The 17,074-nt window shown below is 37.1% G+C and overlaps 1 protein-coding gene across 1 annotated transcript; it reads right to left on the bottom strand.

Moving 5' to 3' along the window:
* Positions 1-4,870: 4,870 nt before the first annotated feature.
* Positions 4,871-14,162, bottom strand: arfrp1 (ADP-ribosylation factor related protein 1). Its single transcript, XM_042502662.1, has 7 exons — positions 13,788-14,162; positions 12,532-12,619; positions 10,695-10,777; positions 9,364-9,445; positions 9,109-9,179; positions 8,685-8,785; positions 4,871-7,587 (listed from the first exon to the last, which is right to left on the bottom strand). The coding sequence occupies exons 1-7, from the start codon at positions 13,878-13,880 to the stop codon at positions 7,500-7,502; spliced, it is 606 nt and encodes a 201-aa protein (XP_042358596.1). The 5' UTR covers positions 13,881-14,162; the 3' UTR covers positions 4,871-7,499.
* Positions 14,163-17,074: the final 2,912 nt, after the last annotated feature.

The raw sequence follows: 17,074 nt of genomic DNA, 5'->3' as shown, positions 1-17,074 counted from the left end.
CTTGTGTAACGCCTCAGCCAAAGGACTACAGATGAAAAATAGCCTTGTGGCTAATTCTGGCATTTTTATACCTTGTGTATTTATTAATTTGCACTGTCCTAAACCTAAACCTGAAAACTTGAGATTATTAGATAGTATCAAAAAAAATGTCCAGAAAAAACATATTTGTAATTCTTGGAATTACATTTAAAATTATGCTACAAAAATAAAATTATCTTTGCACCTCTTGTCTGCACTTTTGCTATGTTTAATGGCTTTCATTTGACAAAAAATAGTAATTAATTCTACCTTTTATATTTTATCTCTTTACTCTTTTAATGTAAATCTACATCTTTTGTTATTTTTTTTTATTTTATTGCTCTGTAAGCATTTTGAGTTGCCCTGTTGTGTGAAATGTGTTATACAAATAAAGCTGCCTTGCCTTGTCCAACTTTTTTTTTTAACCGTTCTCTCTCTTAAAGGTCAGTTTTAGATTGTATACCTTTATAGAGGTAATGTTTACATATTTACTTTTTTGCAAATGAACTCACAGACAGTTAGTTCACGCGTAGGAGTACAAATGAAAATGAAATGAAAAAAAATAAAATGAATAAAAGGCAGATGGTGATGGAGGGTGAGGATGTTGTTTTCCCTCCTGGTCAGAGGCTGAATCAGTTCCACCTGCTGTAAGAGACACAACATGAAAAAGGGTTTTGAGAGTCACAGGTTCACAGAGTGTAACACCTCCGCCCTAAAAAGCTCACCCATGGGTGTCATAAAATGGTATGTAGAAAGAAATCAGCTACCATACTGTCTATTTAACCCTTTGAAACCTGAGCAAAATGAATTAATTTCTCTCATAAACACATGAAGAAAGAAATAAGCAACTAAAAAAGAAATGACCCAAAAATAGCAAAAATAAATAAAAAACTAAAAACTACAAGAAAATCACCTAAAATATTAGTCAAAAAAGAAAGGGAATAAAAGTGAAAACAAACCAAAAAAAGGAAAATGACCTGAAAAATGCTTAAAAAATAATCAAGCCAGTTCACTCAGGTTTTTGAGGTTGACGGCGCTCCCTTAACTGAAAATTGCTCCAGCAGGAGGCCAGCAGAAAGGCTTTAGTGACCTCTTGTGGTAAAAACATGACATGACATTCATCCAGCTCCATCAGTCTGCCTTTCAAGGGGCCTTCTGTGAATCTCAGCATGAATAGTGTAAGTGAGGATGTACGTCCTATGGAGAACACCATGAGGCAGGAAAAAGAAGAGTGTGCAGAAAGAGCGAACTAAGGTGACGTACCTGAGGAGCTGAATTTTGATGGTTCGTCTGAGGACTGCAGCAAACCTGGTGGGGAGGGGAGGCAGGACGGACACCTCGACAGCAGGAAGATTCTCAGAGGGAACCCACAGAGAGGAAAGTCACAAAATATGAATATCTCATTATTATTAATATCGCATTTTTTATGTTAAAGGGATAGTCCCGATTTTTTGAAATGGGGTTATATAAAGTACATATCCAGAGTCAGTGTATTATATACAGTAGATGTCACTGGGTACATCCCCAGTTTGGAGAAGCTGGATGGAGTCCAACATAGAAGCTGACCAATCTGTTGATGTGGATGGGGGCCAGCAACAAAATTAATTTTAGCCTCCTAAAATAAGTCCCACTTAGAAAAATCAGTTTAAGTGTTGAGAGTTTTTTCACTGCTTTACCTTAATGTCAGAAAGTGATTTTTAGCGGGAAAATTCTGTTATCCCACTATCTTCAGAGCCAGACTCCATTGAGAAAAAACGTGATTTAACATTGTTGAACACAGGAGCTGCTGCTCTACTGCTGCCTCAGTTGATTAGCTTGTATGTGTAATTGTGTGGCTTTGGTGTTTAAAAGGATTTGTTTGGATTCACCAAAGTCACAAAATAACACAAACTAGCAAACTGATCAAGGCAGCAGTAGACCAGCAGGTGCTCTGTTCACTGAGCTAAACTCACATCCCATTAACAGTGGGACGGGGAAGTACATGTTAACTGATTTAGTACAAGCTGGGAAGCTTAATTATGCAAATCAACTTAACAGAAAAGATACATTTTCATTTTAAAATAAAAGTTTGTGCATACCAGCTCCATTTTGACTTTCTTGCCGGGTGTCTCAGGCTGAGGAGTGCTGGGTCTCTTGGTGTTTGGTGAGCTCACACTCTGACCAAGTGAGACACCTGTAGAGGACTCAGAGCAAGAGCCTTTGGTTGAGTTAAATGAGGAGACAGATGACATTTTCTTTTTTTACCATCACGCATCCATGCTGGAAACAGGACTACAGCTAGCCTGGTTTTGCCTGAAGATAATTTATACAAAATGTTTAACCCATTCAAAGAACACAAGTGTAAAAGTGTCTTGTTGGGGTTTGTTTGGAGTTTATGTGCTGGACCATAGACTGTATACAGATGGACAACTTAACAGTTCCCTAAAAGTGAAGCCAAAAGATTTTGATCGCCCTCTGGTGTCTGGCTGCAGTATGGGTCATAAACGCCCCCTCCAAGGTCCAAACGAAAAACTCTACGTACACGCCAAATATTTTTTTCCCAAAGATGGTTTCTGTCATTTAACTAATTATTACCCTGTTTTTTTAAAGTGAACGTTTTTCTGATAAGTTTGGTTTTAATGATTTATTTGATGCTATAAAAAGGGGATTTTACAATGTGATTGACAGCTGTGTCACTCAATCCTTGTGCTTGCATTGCAAGTGGCACGGCTCATGACTGGTCAGATGGGTGTATGGGCGGGAAACTTGATAACATGGAGATCGCTACTGCACAGACTCTTGCTCCAACCAAACCTCCAGGAAGTGCACCAGGCTCTGATGCAAACTTGGTGGCCAAAAGTGGAATTACACTGTACAGGTCCGTCACGTGATGCTGCGTGATGCTTTATATTTACTGTACTGTATGTGTTTACCTTCTTGTCTAACTCTGTGGAAGAATTCCTTTAACCCTTTGAAACATAAGCAAAATGGCTAAGAAATGACCCCCAAATTTAGCTTGTATGTGGCTGATAGGGTCATCCCCCTCTGATATACCTGACAGTTCTCCGCCAGAGTGTACACTGCAACAGCACGATACGCAAATATGATTTAGAATTTCACTCAGCATTGCTCCATATCTACTTTATTATTTTATTCTTGATTTCTACTTTATTAAGTAAAAATGGCATACTGGAATCAGTGAAGGAAAGGAGGTCAGAGGTCAGGTCTGCTTTAAGGTTTGTAGACCTGTCCATGTTAAAGACAACTCCAATCAAGCAAGGTTGTGCATACATACAGGACAATGAGCTGACAAGGTCAACACGTCTAACTACCTCAAAAACAAGACAGATTTCATACTTTGTTCCTGGAAAATGGGAGAAAATATACAGTGTTAGAAATAAAACAGACTTTATTGAACTTAGAAAATAATAATTTCTTAAAGGGACAGTTGATCCACAAATTATAAATGGTTTTTTTTTGTGATGTAAGTTGCAGAGTGTTGGAGATATGGGATGTCAGCCCTCTCTCCAATATAATGATAAATAAAGAGTGGTGAAGTAATGAGTCCTAAAATGTGGAAGTCCGTCAGCATTTTTGCACTTCCGGTTCACTTGTCTTCACTTGAACCCCTGGGAGGGCCTTCAGATGTTTATTAAGTGCTATGACAACAAAATTATGTACTCTACCAATGTATTTCGCCCAACAGTTTGTTTGTTTATCCCCCTATCCTCCGTCATATTGAACATGGCTAAAATCATATCCAATTACGCCTACACTAAGTTATATCAAGAAACATCAGTTTGAAGGATAAAAATGTGACAGAGACTTGCAGGTATCTGTACTGGCACTAATATATTTTTGAAATAGCCTGGCAAGAAGAAAAATCAGGACGAAATTACCTACCGAGACATTGTAGAAACAACAACGCACTTGTTTGTCTCTATCAAGTTAGAAATACTGTCTTTACTCTCAGTAAAACACAGCAAAATTAGTGTAGGATTGACACTGTTCATGGCTGTTCATGTACACTGACGCAATTCTAGAAGGAACGCACACTGTGGCAACAAACTCTTAAATTGAATCGGAAACATAACAGGTGACCTCAAACTGTGTAAATTTAGTGATGCGTTCAATGTGTTTCTGTATTTTCTTAAAAGAAAATGCAGAAATGTTTTTTTAAAAATAAGTTAAATATAAATTATTTTGATTCTAATAATGCTTGTTGTAGGGGATCTTACTAAAAAAAACCTAGTCCATTAGATGTGTAGGCTTTATTTTATCATATATATATAATACACACACACACATATGTATAGTGTGTGTGTGTGTGTGTGTGTGTGTGTGTGTAATTTGTGTGTGTAATTGTGTGTGTGTTTAATATATGTCTCTATATTTCTAATATATATATATATATATATATATATATATATATATATATATATCTCACACAACACAGACTTTTTTCCTCTCTCAAGGGTCTTAAAGGGACATGCACTAAAACAGTATCTGAGTGTCTCAGACAGTGTTCAAGCACAGACAGTTTAAAGAAAATATGGGGTTTTAGCATTAAAGCATGTAAACCCAAAACTAAAGCCAATCAGTATCACTGAAATTGGCAAAAAAAATGTTCCTTTTTAAAAAAAAAAAGTACAAATAGTCAAAGACTGAATAGTGCAAGAGGACACTAGAATATATTTGTGCCCAATATAATGACATTTTGCATTTGAACTCAACAAATTGCAGTTAAATTCCTGCAGTGATTAAAGAAGAAACTAGTCAATAATAATATAATTAGCTGCCATAGCCTGGTGAATACAGTTGAGATGGTCAGTGTGAGTACAATATATGTCAAATTGAAACATGACACATTTTGTTCCTTTAAAATCATATTTTTTTATTATCATCTACTATATATGTGACTGACAGAGGATATCACCTTCAGTTTTTCCCCAAACTTCATAAATCCAAGATGAAACTGCTGGTACAGAGTGATTCAGCAGAGGTCAGAAAGATTTCTCAGTGTGTTCAGTTAACTTGTGCATTTAGTTTTTTACAGATATCCTGTCCAGTTAATCAGCTGTAGTGTCTCTTCCAATTATAACCATGAACATTTCCAAAGTCAATCAAATAAAAACTGAAACTATGAATGTTAATGTCAACTTAATAACAACAGTTTGGTGGCCGCTGGATCATATGTGTACCATTTACAGTGTGTAGAGACTCTGGTGCTGTTTGGGTGCTGCACAGGTCTGTGTGGAGCTCCAATGAGTTTACAACACCATTAATAGACTAGTTAGTCTCCTTTTCCATTGAGAGTTAGACTCATTAAATGGTTTTAGCTCACATTATTTCGATCGTCGCCATTTCGGTGGCTCTTTGGAGCCAAAGGTGACTGTTTCGAGATGAGAGGGTGGAGCTGACTGTGAAGCCGAGGACCCTATCATCAGACAGCCTGTCACAGCCCGCCTTTAATTATGCACAACTTTAAGCCTTTATACAATGTAAACAGCTGAGTTATAGAAAAATACACCTTTGGTACAGTTGTCATGAGCAGGGATGGGGACCGAAACCCAGTTCTATTAAGGACTGTTCTGCTTTTTTCAAAACCCCCAAATCTATAACGTTTGAGCTTATCAATACCGTTGTTCAGTCTTGTGGATCTTATAACGTAACCTTACATCTTGAGTCGAGCCACATCATTTAAATCCAATCACTGGTTACACATCCAATTAAACCTAAATGCAGTACCTTCGACTTTCTTTGGGTTGAAATAACTCCGTCAGCTGCTGCTGCAAAGCTGGCACAAGTAGCAAGTCCCTTTAATTAAAAATAGTGATCTAATGTTGAAATTTGAGTTGGAATTAGCAGGATAAGAGCTAGTTAGCTACATATATGAGGTTCCATAACGTTTCATTATGATGTCTTCAATGTCCGCTCAGAAAAATGACTATTAGGCAAAGGTAAATAAAATGTTATCACGATGTGATCAAATATAACATAAAAAAACTTTGTTTTTGGTGAGAAACTTGAATAATACAGTTGTTTGGGTGGGGAATTTGTTTTTCCAGTAAAAGAAACAGTCACTTGTTCAGCAGTAAAAGCAAAACCAGTTCTGTTAAAACACATATATTTGCCTCGTCTTTCTACTAAATAATAGAAAAGTATCAATAGTGGTATCGATAAAGCCTGAATTGTTAAGGAGTCTCAATAATGGCATCAATATCAATAAATGTTAACGTTCCCCATCCTTAATTATGAATGTTGGATTAAGCTACAGAAACCAAAACAGTTTTTTGAACCAGGCTTTACTATCAAAACAGACAAAAAAAGAAAAAGTTCCATCTTGCCTGACATCAGATAGAATTGTCAGCTTGTAGCTCCTTTTGGTTTTCATTCCGACATTGCGCCCATTCTGACTGATTTGAGCGAGGAAGGGGGATTGTATTTTCCCTAACCAATCAGAATCCCCGGGGGGGAATTTTGATCAATCACTGCAGTCCATCCACCAGAATCTAGTGTTATTTAAAGTCCACACTAATGCGTAGCCATGCCAAAATATATCTGTTTTGCCAAGGTTGGAAGAGTGGAGCTGAGCAAAGAAACAGAAACTACACTGTCTGTTGATATTGAGAAGACGTGGATTTAAAACCGCCTCGATAGCAGCGTCTATCTTGTGTATAGCACTCCCTATTATTGTTATTATTCCTAACTGATTTGGCCGCACCACTTGACGATGCTTGACAACAGCTTGACAACGATGTTAGTCCCGTCCGTGGCACCAGTTGGTTAATGGTTAGTACCCCTGCAGTGCTAATTTGTTGGTTTTTATTCTAAACCAGAAACTGCTGTTTCATGTCTCAATGCCAAACAATTTCTTAAACTCAAACTCAGTGGAGAGGGCATATTCAAAAGGTCTGGACCCAGACAACATTCTAACCTCTTTCGAAAAATGTCAGTAAACTATAGCTGCAGTATCACTGATTAATATTCCTATTGACAAAAAAGGGGAGCATTCAAATTTCAGTTCAACTTCAAAAATGTGAGCTTAACATTGTTTCTTTTCTCCAATACTGTGAACAAACATGAGAGCCACCCGGTTATAGTTTAGTACTTTGAGAGAGGATGTGTCAACTTGATCACAGTGTGTGCTCTTATGATCAAAGTGCGGGCTGACAGTCAGTGGAGCTCCAAGCAGACACAGCCAGCAGCAGACACTGGCACTGCTGCTCACACACGAAGCAGAAGAAATTATAACGCGATCCAAAAGTGTAAATAAATGAAGCAGACAGGCGTCCATTCAAAGCACATCTGAAATGATGCTTGGTGATCAAAAATAGTGTCACACTCTGTCTGTAATGAACTCCTAAAAGCAGAAATCCAAACCATTCAAAGTCACAGCAAACACGAGGAGAGAGGAGAGCTACCGACTCCAGGGTTCACATGGAATGTCCTCAAGGAGAAACTCACAGTCCAAAATTAGTGTGGAGAGTTTGAACAACTTCTTACGTGATGTCCTTCTGTCTGGGCGGCCTGTGAATGTTTCTGACCACGCACTTCACCATCCACTCGATGCCTTCGTTCACTCCGTCCCTGCAGCAAAACAAATCAGTCATTTAGCGATCATACTTTCTCCTGACCAGGTAGGTAAATCAGCCCTTAGGTTAAGCTGGTAGAAATGTTTTAACATAGAGGCCTCAGTGGTGCGTGCAGGTGAAAAAGAAGAAGCTTTGGTGGTGTGTGCAAAGCTGGCAGCAGCAAACTGAAAAGGTGCAGCTGATAAAGAATAATGAGCTCTCTATGAGCCCCCTTACGCCTTGAACACACTGCCTGCGTGAGCAGCGTGTGAGCGTCATGGAACCAGTTGTTTTTTATTCCGATCCTCGTGAACAAGTCAGAGCAGCCACTGTGCCTGCGTGAGCAGGGCTCCACAGGGGCGTCTCAGCTGACTGTCAGCCGCGGCACATCTAGAGAAATGGTGTCTCGCCAATATTTTCTGAGTGCAATTGTCAGCAGAAGTAGACAGTAAAAATGGTGTTTTGATAAATTCATTGACTTTATGCAAACTTTTATTACAGTTTCAATGCCTTTATCTGTCACAGAGTTAAAGAAATACAAATATATCCGTTTGAAGGATATAATGGAAAATCGCTTCTTATAATCAGTCAATTCTTTTAACAAGTCTGCCCTTTCTGTCATGGAAAAATTAAAAAAAAAATACAACATAAATAATTATTGTTGCAAGTTCAAGTTCAAGATTCAAAATCATACTTAAGTGAAAGTACAAAAGTATTAGGTTCAAAATATAAGTACCAAAAAAATGTTTTTTATATATATATATATTTTACTGAACGGCAGGATTGTAATTAGTGATGCACTAAAGTGTTTCAATGTAGCAGCTGGAAAAAAGGGAGCTCAATTTAAATACACTGTATGGTGCTGAGGAGTTTGATCTACCATAATACATCTTAATTTATTCGTTCATTGTATTGTGAATCCAATTTTAGTATGGGCATGTGGCAGAGGAGCACCGACACTATTAGTCTTTCACTGCAGTTAAGAGTGCATTTCACCCTGTGTGGGTGCTTTAAGAATGACAAAGTTTCTAATTTACAAAAAAGCTTTAAAAGCTTTACAGCTTTTTTGTAAATTATTTTGGAATTATTATAAATACTGTAACATGGTTTTACCCTGTCAGAGCGGTACAAGGCTGCACTAAACAATCCCTTTTGCCGATCTTCGGGGCAGAGTCACTGAAGGCTGTTTTAATGTCCGGCACTGACAAGCAATTCTGAGGACAGAGCAGAAACAACACATCACTGAGGGCCGCAACAGCAAAGACAGAGCTGTCAAAACCACAAGACTAAGCCAACTATTACCTTTAATATTTTTGTTATTGTTGTTCAAAACTTAAAAACCTAAGGATTGTAAATTTACAATGAAATAAAACAGCAAAAAGCGGCTTCCATTTGAGAAGCTGCAGTTAGAGAATGTTTTCCATTTCTTTTGATATATGACTCAAACAAGTTAACCATAAAACGCTGTCTCAAACCCAAGAGAACAATCTGCATTAACCTAAACAGGTCTCAGTAAGATTAAAAAATCATACAGTACCGGTACATCCTGCTTGTTGGCCAGCACGAGAAGAGGGACTCCTTCTAACACCTCACTGCTGATCATTTTCTCTGAAGGAGACATCAGTAGTTACATTATGGATTCATCAATTAGCAGACAACACACGTTGAGTGTGTTGATTTTAATACTGCACTGAATAACAGTTTTCTTGACTGTTAACCACACTGTCATTACTTCAGTGGATTACAGTCCCAGGCCATTTGCTTCAGAAAACGACAGATGAACGTTACTCACCGAAGGCCTCCTTTGACTCTGACAGACGCTCTTCATCAGTTGAATCGATCACATAGATGACTCCATGGGACTCGGCGTAGTACTAAATATGAACATGAAGCATACAAACGGGAGATCAGAGCAGGCTCTGAAATACACAACATATAAGCAAAACATCAAACGTACCCTAGAAGTAATTTTGGGTGCGCCTGCAGGAAAATACAACTTAGTGCTGTTAGGGCCACAGTCAGGACATAGAGTCAAGATTTTGTCTATAATGTTAGTCACCTCAGAGGCCACTGATAGACAGCTGCTTCTGAGGAAAGAGACCGCCAAACGGAGGTCGGAGGTTGTGTGGATTGAATGGACAGGAGTTATTACGAATCGCTTACGCCTCACTTTCAAGGCCCACAGAGCTTTATTCTAATGCTGTGAACTTACACCCGGTGGCTCAGCAGTCTGGAGATAAACCAAGTCCTCACTATGCTCCACTAACTGCTTTAAAACACGTCCGCTACGGCTGGGCAATATGGCTTTAAAATAATATTGTGATATTTTAAGGCTATATCGCAATACATGATATATATCACAATATTTTTTTATGTAATTTAAACTAATGTTAACTACTAAAATAAAAAAATATTGAATAGACTGCAGTTACCAATAAAGTGAAATAAAGCACAAGAAAGTTTAATTAGCTACTGTCAAATAATAATTAATACACTAGTGTTATAATAACCTTTAATTAATATGGTTATAAGGAAGTAATTTTATAATTAATATACCAGGTTTATTTGATATATCGCCCACCCCTAACAGCTGCTTACGTAATTCATATCTTGTAGCTGCCTTCATTTAATGTCCTGAAGTCTATGATGATGCAGTGTTGACTGTTGAAACTGAGAGAGACTGTGTTACATCCATCCCTTGTCCCCCCTTCTTTTTGTCCCTCAAAACAGCACAGCGGAGCAGAGCTCACTTGTGTCAGCCAGGAGCGGATCTGGATGACCCGTCTACGATGAAAGTTGGCATTTCCTGCTCCTCCTTGGCATATCTTCAGTAACATTTTTCAATGAGGCTGAAACGTTCACAAGCGCTCGCAAAGTTTTACTTTTGACAGAGATCGTGACAGTTGCCAAGCAACCAAGATGTACCAAGATAGGTAAAAATGATCACATTTTCTTTTCCTTTTATGCAATTTATATAAACATTTTTTTAATGAAAATACAGATGTTTTAAGGAAAAGTCAGGGACCAGCAGCACTGTAATTTTTTAATTAGTTATATGACATATAAATGTGAAAATGGCCAAAATAACTATCATGGCCGTTATAGTGTTAAATTAAAACTTACTTTGTCCCACAGGGACTGGAGCTCCTCCTGTCCTCCAAGATCCCAGAACATCAGACGAGCCTTGCCCACATCGATTGTACCAACTATGAAGGAAAGTCAGACATTTAGAGGAGATGTTAAACTGCTGTAAATAATAACGAATACAGTATCAGGTGATCACAGAGTGGGGTGGAGAGAAAAAGCTCTGGCTTGTATTTGTCTTTCAGAGCTGTTGTTTGCGGCCACAAAGCGTTTAATTTCTCCACGGATCAAACAACTGTTAAGTTCATTACACATTCACTCCGTTCAGCATTTTGCTGCTCCTTCAACCCAGAGTGCGCTCTGACAATCCCAGAGTGCACTGCTGTGGATAACCGAACAGTACATTCCAACAGTGCTTTGACAGATTCTCAAAATAAAACATTTAACTCTGCCACTGAATGAGTTAAAAACTGCTTTGTTATGATATTGCTTCAGCATACAGTTAGCATTACGTAGCAAGTACAACTCAAGCTGAGATGCACCCGTTGGTTATCAAAACTGTGAATGAAATTATAAATGATGGCACTGTAGGGTTAGCTAATGCTAGTGCCATATTAATAATCTATTCCCATTATTTAATTGCTTTCCTATTTGCCACATACTCACTGGTGACCATCTGTGTAATGTTGGTAAAAGCCAGGTAACACACACAAACACTGCACGCTGCACTTAAAACATTACATTAGTTGAAGACTTAACAAGATGACATTGCCTCGTCTTCGATTTTGTATAAACTGACACCTGACTTTTGATTGGCTTTACCCATATTACGTGATATGGATCAGGAAAGTTGGGTTGAGGCTAATGTCTGATTATTTTTTATGCTTTTTAACACGCCTTTAAGACCCTAAATTTTATATTAAGAAAGATTTTGGTGATATGGGCTCCCAGACGCTTTAAGATGGACTGTCACACTTTAAGGGTTGGATCGGACTTATGTATGTCCAGACTTCATCAATTTATCTAAATGGGTTGCTGTTGTAAGCTAGGGGTTATTGGGTGTGTTTCCATCTGATTGTTTGATTGTTTTTCATGCATATTTTCAATTTGTGCATAACAAAAACTCAGTGGCAACAACAAAACTTGAAAAATATTTTAAAATATCGTAAAAACAGCTTCTACATGTGGGGGAGGTGCAATAGTTGGTGTATCAATAAAAGGCAATACAGGACTGTTCACAGAACTCTTCCAACAACTCGTGTTCTGTGTTATAATACATACATGCACTAGGCTAATTTTTTATCAATATATACAAGCAGTGAGCCAGCTCTCCCACAATTCAATGTGACGTTGCTACCATACAGTGCTGATTGCTACCAGGAGGTTCTCTTGAACTGTAGAACTTTATTGTCCAGCTGCTGCCAGAAAATCAACAAGTAATGTTATGTGACTATAACAGATTATGTGCAGTCACTGCATTGACGCAGAATTTACCACATCTGCATTGCGATGTTCTGTTTCTGAAGAAGCATGAAACAAATATTACCGAGACCACTCTCTTTTTTTCGGACAATTTTTCACTTGTCTTCTCCATACTCTTACCAACTTGCAGAATCTAAAATGGCAACTGATGTTATCACAATCTGCTCTTAAGGTCAGGGAAAACCTGACATTTTTCTGTTCCAGCTAAGAAACAACTTTTCTGGTTTTGAACCAATTTATTTTTGGTCAAAATGTTCAGAGCGGTTCAAAATGAGCTGTGGGAACCAGAACAGAACCAGTTTCAGTTGGTGGAATAGGGGTATCAGCACTGTTTAGAGTAACACACCCGTTACATTTCATGTCAAATTGAAGACATTCAGGGACATCAACTTACTGTTCAGGCCAACCGTGGTTGTGATTTTTGATAAATTCATCCCCTTGTAGTTCTTACTGAACTTTGTTTTGGTTTGTTCCAGGAAGGTCTGCAAAGAGAGACAACAGAGAAATTAACAGACAATTAGACACAATGATATTCAATAATTCACATGACATGGCAAAGGTTAACAGGCATTTTTACATCCAGAGAAGGTGACTCTTCTAAACGCTTGTTAGTTTGCATTACAAATGTATAACCTGTTCGAAAACCAGTGACAAGTCTTTCCTGACTCTCGATGCTTCACTCAGAGGTGTGATATTTATTCAGTTCATATACAAAATGTTTTTTAAAGTATCAGTACTTTACCTGGATATTTCCATTTTTCAAGACTCTTCACTTTTCTTCCACTACATTTAAGAGGCTAATATTAGACTTTTAAGTCCACTACATTTATCTAAGGAAGGTAGTTAGTTACTTTGTAGATTATTATTCTTATTTTATTCTATTTTATTCCGTTCATAGAAGCAGACAGAATATCTTATTTTGCCAGCCCCTTTCTCAACGATAAATCAACATATTAAGAGAGATGGTCGGTCCATCAGTTACTTGGCAGTCAATCCTTATAAAAAAATGAGAGAGAGAAAAAGAACCAAGTGCCATACAAAGTAAGCCAATAAGAAAACATTACCTGTCAACTTCATATTGTCTAATTATTTTCTCCTTACACATATTTTTGAACTGGAAGATATTGGTACTACCCTTTAACTCATTCTCTAAAGAATTCCACAATTTGAAACCACATACTGAAATAAACATTTGTTTTAGAGCAGTTGTGCAAACTGATGTTTAAAATTAACTTTCCCCTATGACCCTCATCCACTTAACTAACTACAAACATTTTTTGTATATTTTTTGGTAATCCTCTGCATTTTGCCTCAAACATAACTAACAAAGTCTGCGGAAAGCCTGTGATGCAAATCATTAAATAAGCGAATACATAATGATGTATTGTTGAATGTGCACTTGGAAACTAAGACATTAGCACACTGCCTCTATGTTCCTCCATCAACAATGTCATGCCCTAGAAAAGGTACACACAAAGGAATAACACTCCCTGCGTCCTCGTAAATAACAAACGGCCCTGTAGAAAAAAATGGGACTGACAGACGACTAACCCACATAATTGAAAATAACACAACTAACATTACGGTCAGTATCACGAACGAGTTAACGCTAACTCTGCTGAAGTAAATTCAAATTATAAAATATCTTACCGTTTTTCCAGCATTGTCCAGTCCCAGGATCAAAATACAGTATTCGTCCTTTTGGAACATGTACTTATACAACCCAGATAATAAAGTATACATCTCGGAAAAATATGTAAACAAAACAAGTACTTGCTAACTAGTCTTACCAATGTTAGCTTGATAACACAGTTTAGCCCTCATATGAGGCAAAATTCTGAGACACGCTCCACTCCAGCTCCATTTTTACCAAAGCTAATAAACACGTCGGTACAAGCGAGTGACCGACAACCGTATTTGCAAAAAAAGAAGTCAGTAAAAGTCGTCGTTTGTGGTATTTTTTCTCCTCTGGAGCTACAAAACAGCAGTGACGCTACGTGTAACCTGAACAGGAAGTACGGCTAAAGGAATTCTGGGAAATGAAGTAAATGGTGCTTCTCTACACCTTCCTTATGAGTGGTTGTACGTTCAAATGAAACGTCAATGCCCACAAGGCATCTCGGCGTTTCTGTGCCTTTCATGGAGCGTAACCCAAGCCCCAGAGCGTAACCACATTAAAGGAAAAGTCCACCCCAAATTAAAATGGACTTTCTCTCTTCATCATCATTATTTGTTTATAGGCCTACAGCTTGTAAATTTTGTAATTTTTTTATGTACAGCAATATGCTGTTAAGATTTTACTTTATGTACATTAAGTCCTTATGAATTTAGTGTATATTAATATTCACTGTAAAAAGGTTGACTAAGAGTATGGATAATGTTAATAAATAATATTTATGAAAACAAAAAATTGTAAATTGTACGTTTCTGATTTCGGTATCATTTTTTTGTTTTGTCTGTATGTGTCTAATAAAGTGTTATCGTGTCTTTTATGTTTTGTGTGGACCTCAAGAGGAGTAGCTGATGTTATGCATCAGCTAATGGGGGTACTAATAAAATCATAAATAACAGCTTGTACGTTCCATTGCTTTTCTTACTGATCATGCAGGTTTAGTAGGTAATGGCAAAGTAATATAGTCAGCCAAGTGGAACATTCCAAAAAAGCATCAAAAACCACCAAAAATAACAAATTTAACCCTTTGAAACTTGAGCAAATCGGCTTGATTTCTTTCAAAACATGAAATGTTGTGCGACAAAAGACAACAACAAGAAATTACCCCAAAATTAGTAAGAAATTTGAAAACAAAGAAAAAAGGAAACACAACAAAATGACCTGACAATTAATAAAAAAAAAAAGAAAAATTAAAATATGACCGGATGAGACTAGACTTCAAAGATGATATCTTTCACAAAATATGGGAACCCTTTCTAATGTACATTGGTTTGAATGTTTCCACTATCCTCACAAGATGCTTTGTATTGTACGGAGCCCCTCTGGTGACATTAGATGAAAAACAAATAATGCGTGGCCACGCGTTACTATCTCGTGGCCACGAGATAGTAATACGCATTATTTTTTTTGCATCCAATGTCACCAGAGGGGCTCCGTTGTATTGTAGATTTGAGAACTAACTTTTTTCTCCTTTCTATTCAATGTACATTAGAAAGGGTATTGTTGTTGTTTTTTGTTTTTATTAATATTTTATTTTTATCATTATTTTTTATATTAATTTTTTTCACTTATTTATTTATTTTTGCGTTGTCTACTTATCGTTTCCTTTTTTTCCTTCTCCACTTCCTTCTCCACAAATAAAAGACTCAATAAATGAATAATTGTAATAATGAAGAAGAAATTTAAAAATAAAAGTTTAAATTATCTAAAAAAATATGCAGGTATATATTGAAATTAAATATGCACAAAAATAGAAAAATAAATTAACAAAATGTATTTATTAATTTGACAAATTATTTTTTTCTGCATTAATTTATTTTTGTATTCAAATAATTCCAAATTAATTATTTTCTCTTGACATTTATTTCTAATTGTATTCATTTCCCTATTTGTTTTTTTTTATTAATTATGTATTTCATTGAATGTATGTTAATAAGGGTGTGTGTCATAATGTGTCACTTAACAGCTATTGGTTAATCAAGATGAGAGTTCACAGATCAGTTGTACTTGTCTCGCCCCTCACTACGATCCATTGCACAGCCTTTTTTTTCTCATTCCTGAAAATCAATGAAAAAATGAACACAGGAATAATGTATTTGTCCATTTCTACATTTCTATTTATGTGCATTTGGTTTATTATTTAACATAAACCTACATGTGAATTCGATAACTGATTTATAACTGATTTATAACTTATATCTTTATATCTTATAACTTCGATAACTGAACTTTATTTCAAAATTTGTTCCTAATTATTTAGTGATTGAATCATTCTTTTTTTATTACGGCAGATTTGGTCCTACATACATTATCACCATGCTGCATTAAACCCCAAAAATATTGCACTGAGGAGTCTACAAATCTGATCTATTATGCTCTTCCTCTGTGGTTTGCTTTAAAGCCCACCCTGTATTATTCCAGCCAGCAGGAATCCATGGAATATTTGAATTGCTAATGTTTTTCAGTCACACACACACACGCATGCACCTGTCCTTGTTTACTCAGAGTGGTGTTAAATCAATGCACTGCCTGGTGCTGTGATGTATGATTAATTAACATTATAGCTTCCATAATTCATCCTGTATGATATGATCAACAAGAGAGGAAACAACTCTTACAAACTATACCGGATAGAATCACATGAATTTTTAAAGAGTGTTGTAAAAATTTCCACTCACCCTGTGGGAGTGGACTACATCACTGAAATACACTGGATCCATAAACCACAAAATGTAATCTTAGCCTGTCTTCAGAGTGATGGTGCATCATTCCAGTCTATAGCATTGATTCACTTACAAGAAGTGACCTATCCCTGAGTAATACTCCTCACGACCTCTGACCCCTGAGCCCCTCCCTGCAAACCCTCTTCACTGTCACCATCACTGTGAGAGCTTTCCTACACGACCCTCCTACAACTCCTCCATCTTGCCATCTCTCAAACCATGAAGCGCATCACCATCCTTTGGTTTTCTGTTCTGGCTGTATGATCTGCAGCTTTAGAGGCTCTGATAATATATTTATAGTAATGACAATTGCTAATACTCTGTATTTGTCTTACTGCCAACACATCCCATGTGCAGACTTAAACGAAGAAAGAATTATCACCCATCACGTCATCCACTGAGCATGTTTGGGGATGCTCTGGATCGACATATACGATAGCATGTTCCAGTTCCTGCCAATATCCAGCAACTTCGCACTGCCATTGAAGAGGAGTGGACCAACATTTCACAGGCCACAATCAACAACCTGATCAACTCTACAC

This window comes from Plectropomus leopardus, chromosome 2 (genome assembly GCF_008729295.1).
Source record: "Plectropomus leopardus isolate mb chromosome 2, YSFRI_Pleo_2.0, whole genome shotgun sequence".
NCBI lineage: Eukaryota > Metazoa > Chordata > Actinopteri > Perciformes > Serranidae > Plectropomus > Plectropomus leopardus.
This window is presented reverse-complemented; position numbering and strand designations above follow the sequence as displayed.

Bases quoted from the DNA above. Each gene is read 5' to 3' on its own strand.
- arfrp1 (XM_042502662.1), bottom strand. From the start codon at position 13,880: ATGTATACTTTATTATCTGGGTTGTATAAGTACATGTTCCAAAAGGAC. The intron at 9,180-9,363 runs GTGAGTAACGTT...TGTCTCCTTCAG, and splicing joins AGAGTCAAAGGAGGCCTTCG to AGAAAATGATCAGCAGTGAG. The intron at 7,588-8,684 runs GTAAAACCATGT...GTTTTGCTGCAG, and splicing joins CCTTGTACCGCTCTGACAGG to GGACGGAGTGAACGAAGGCA.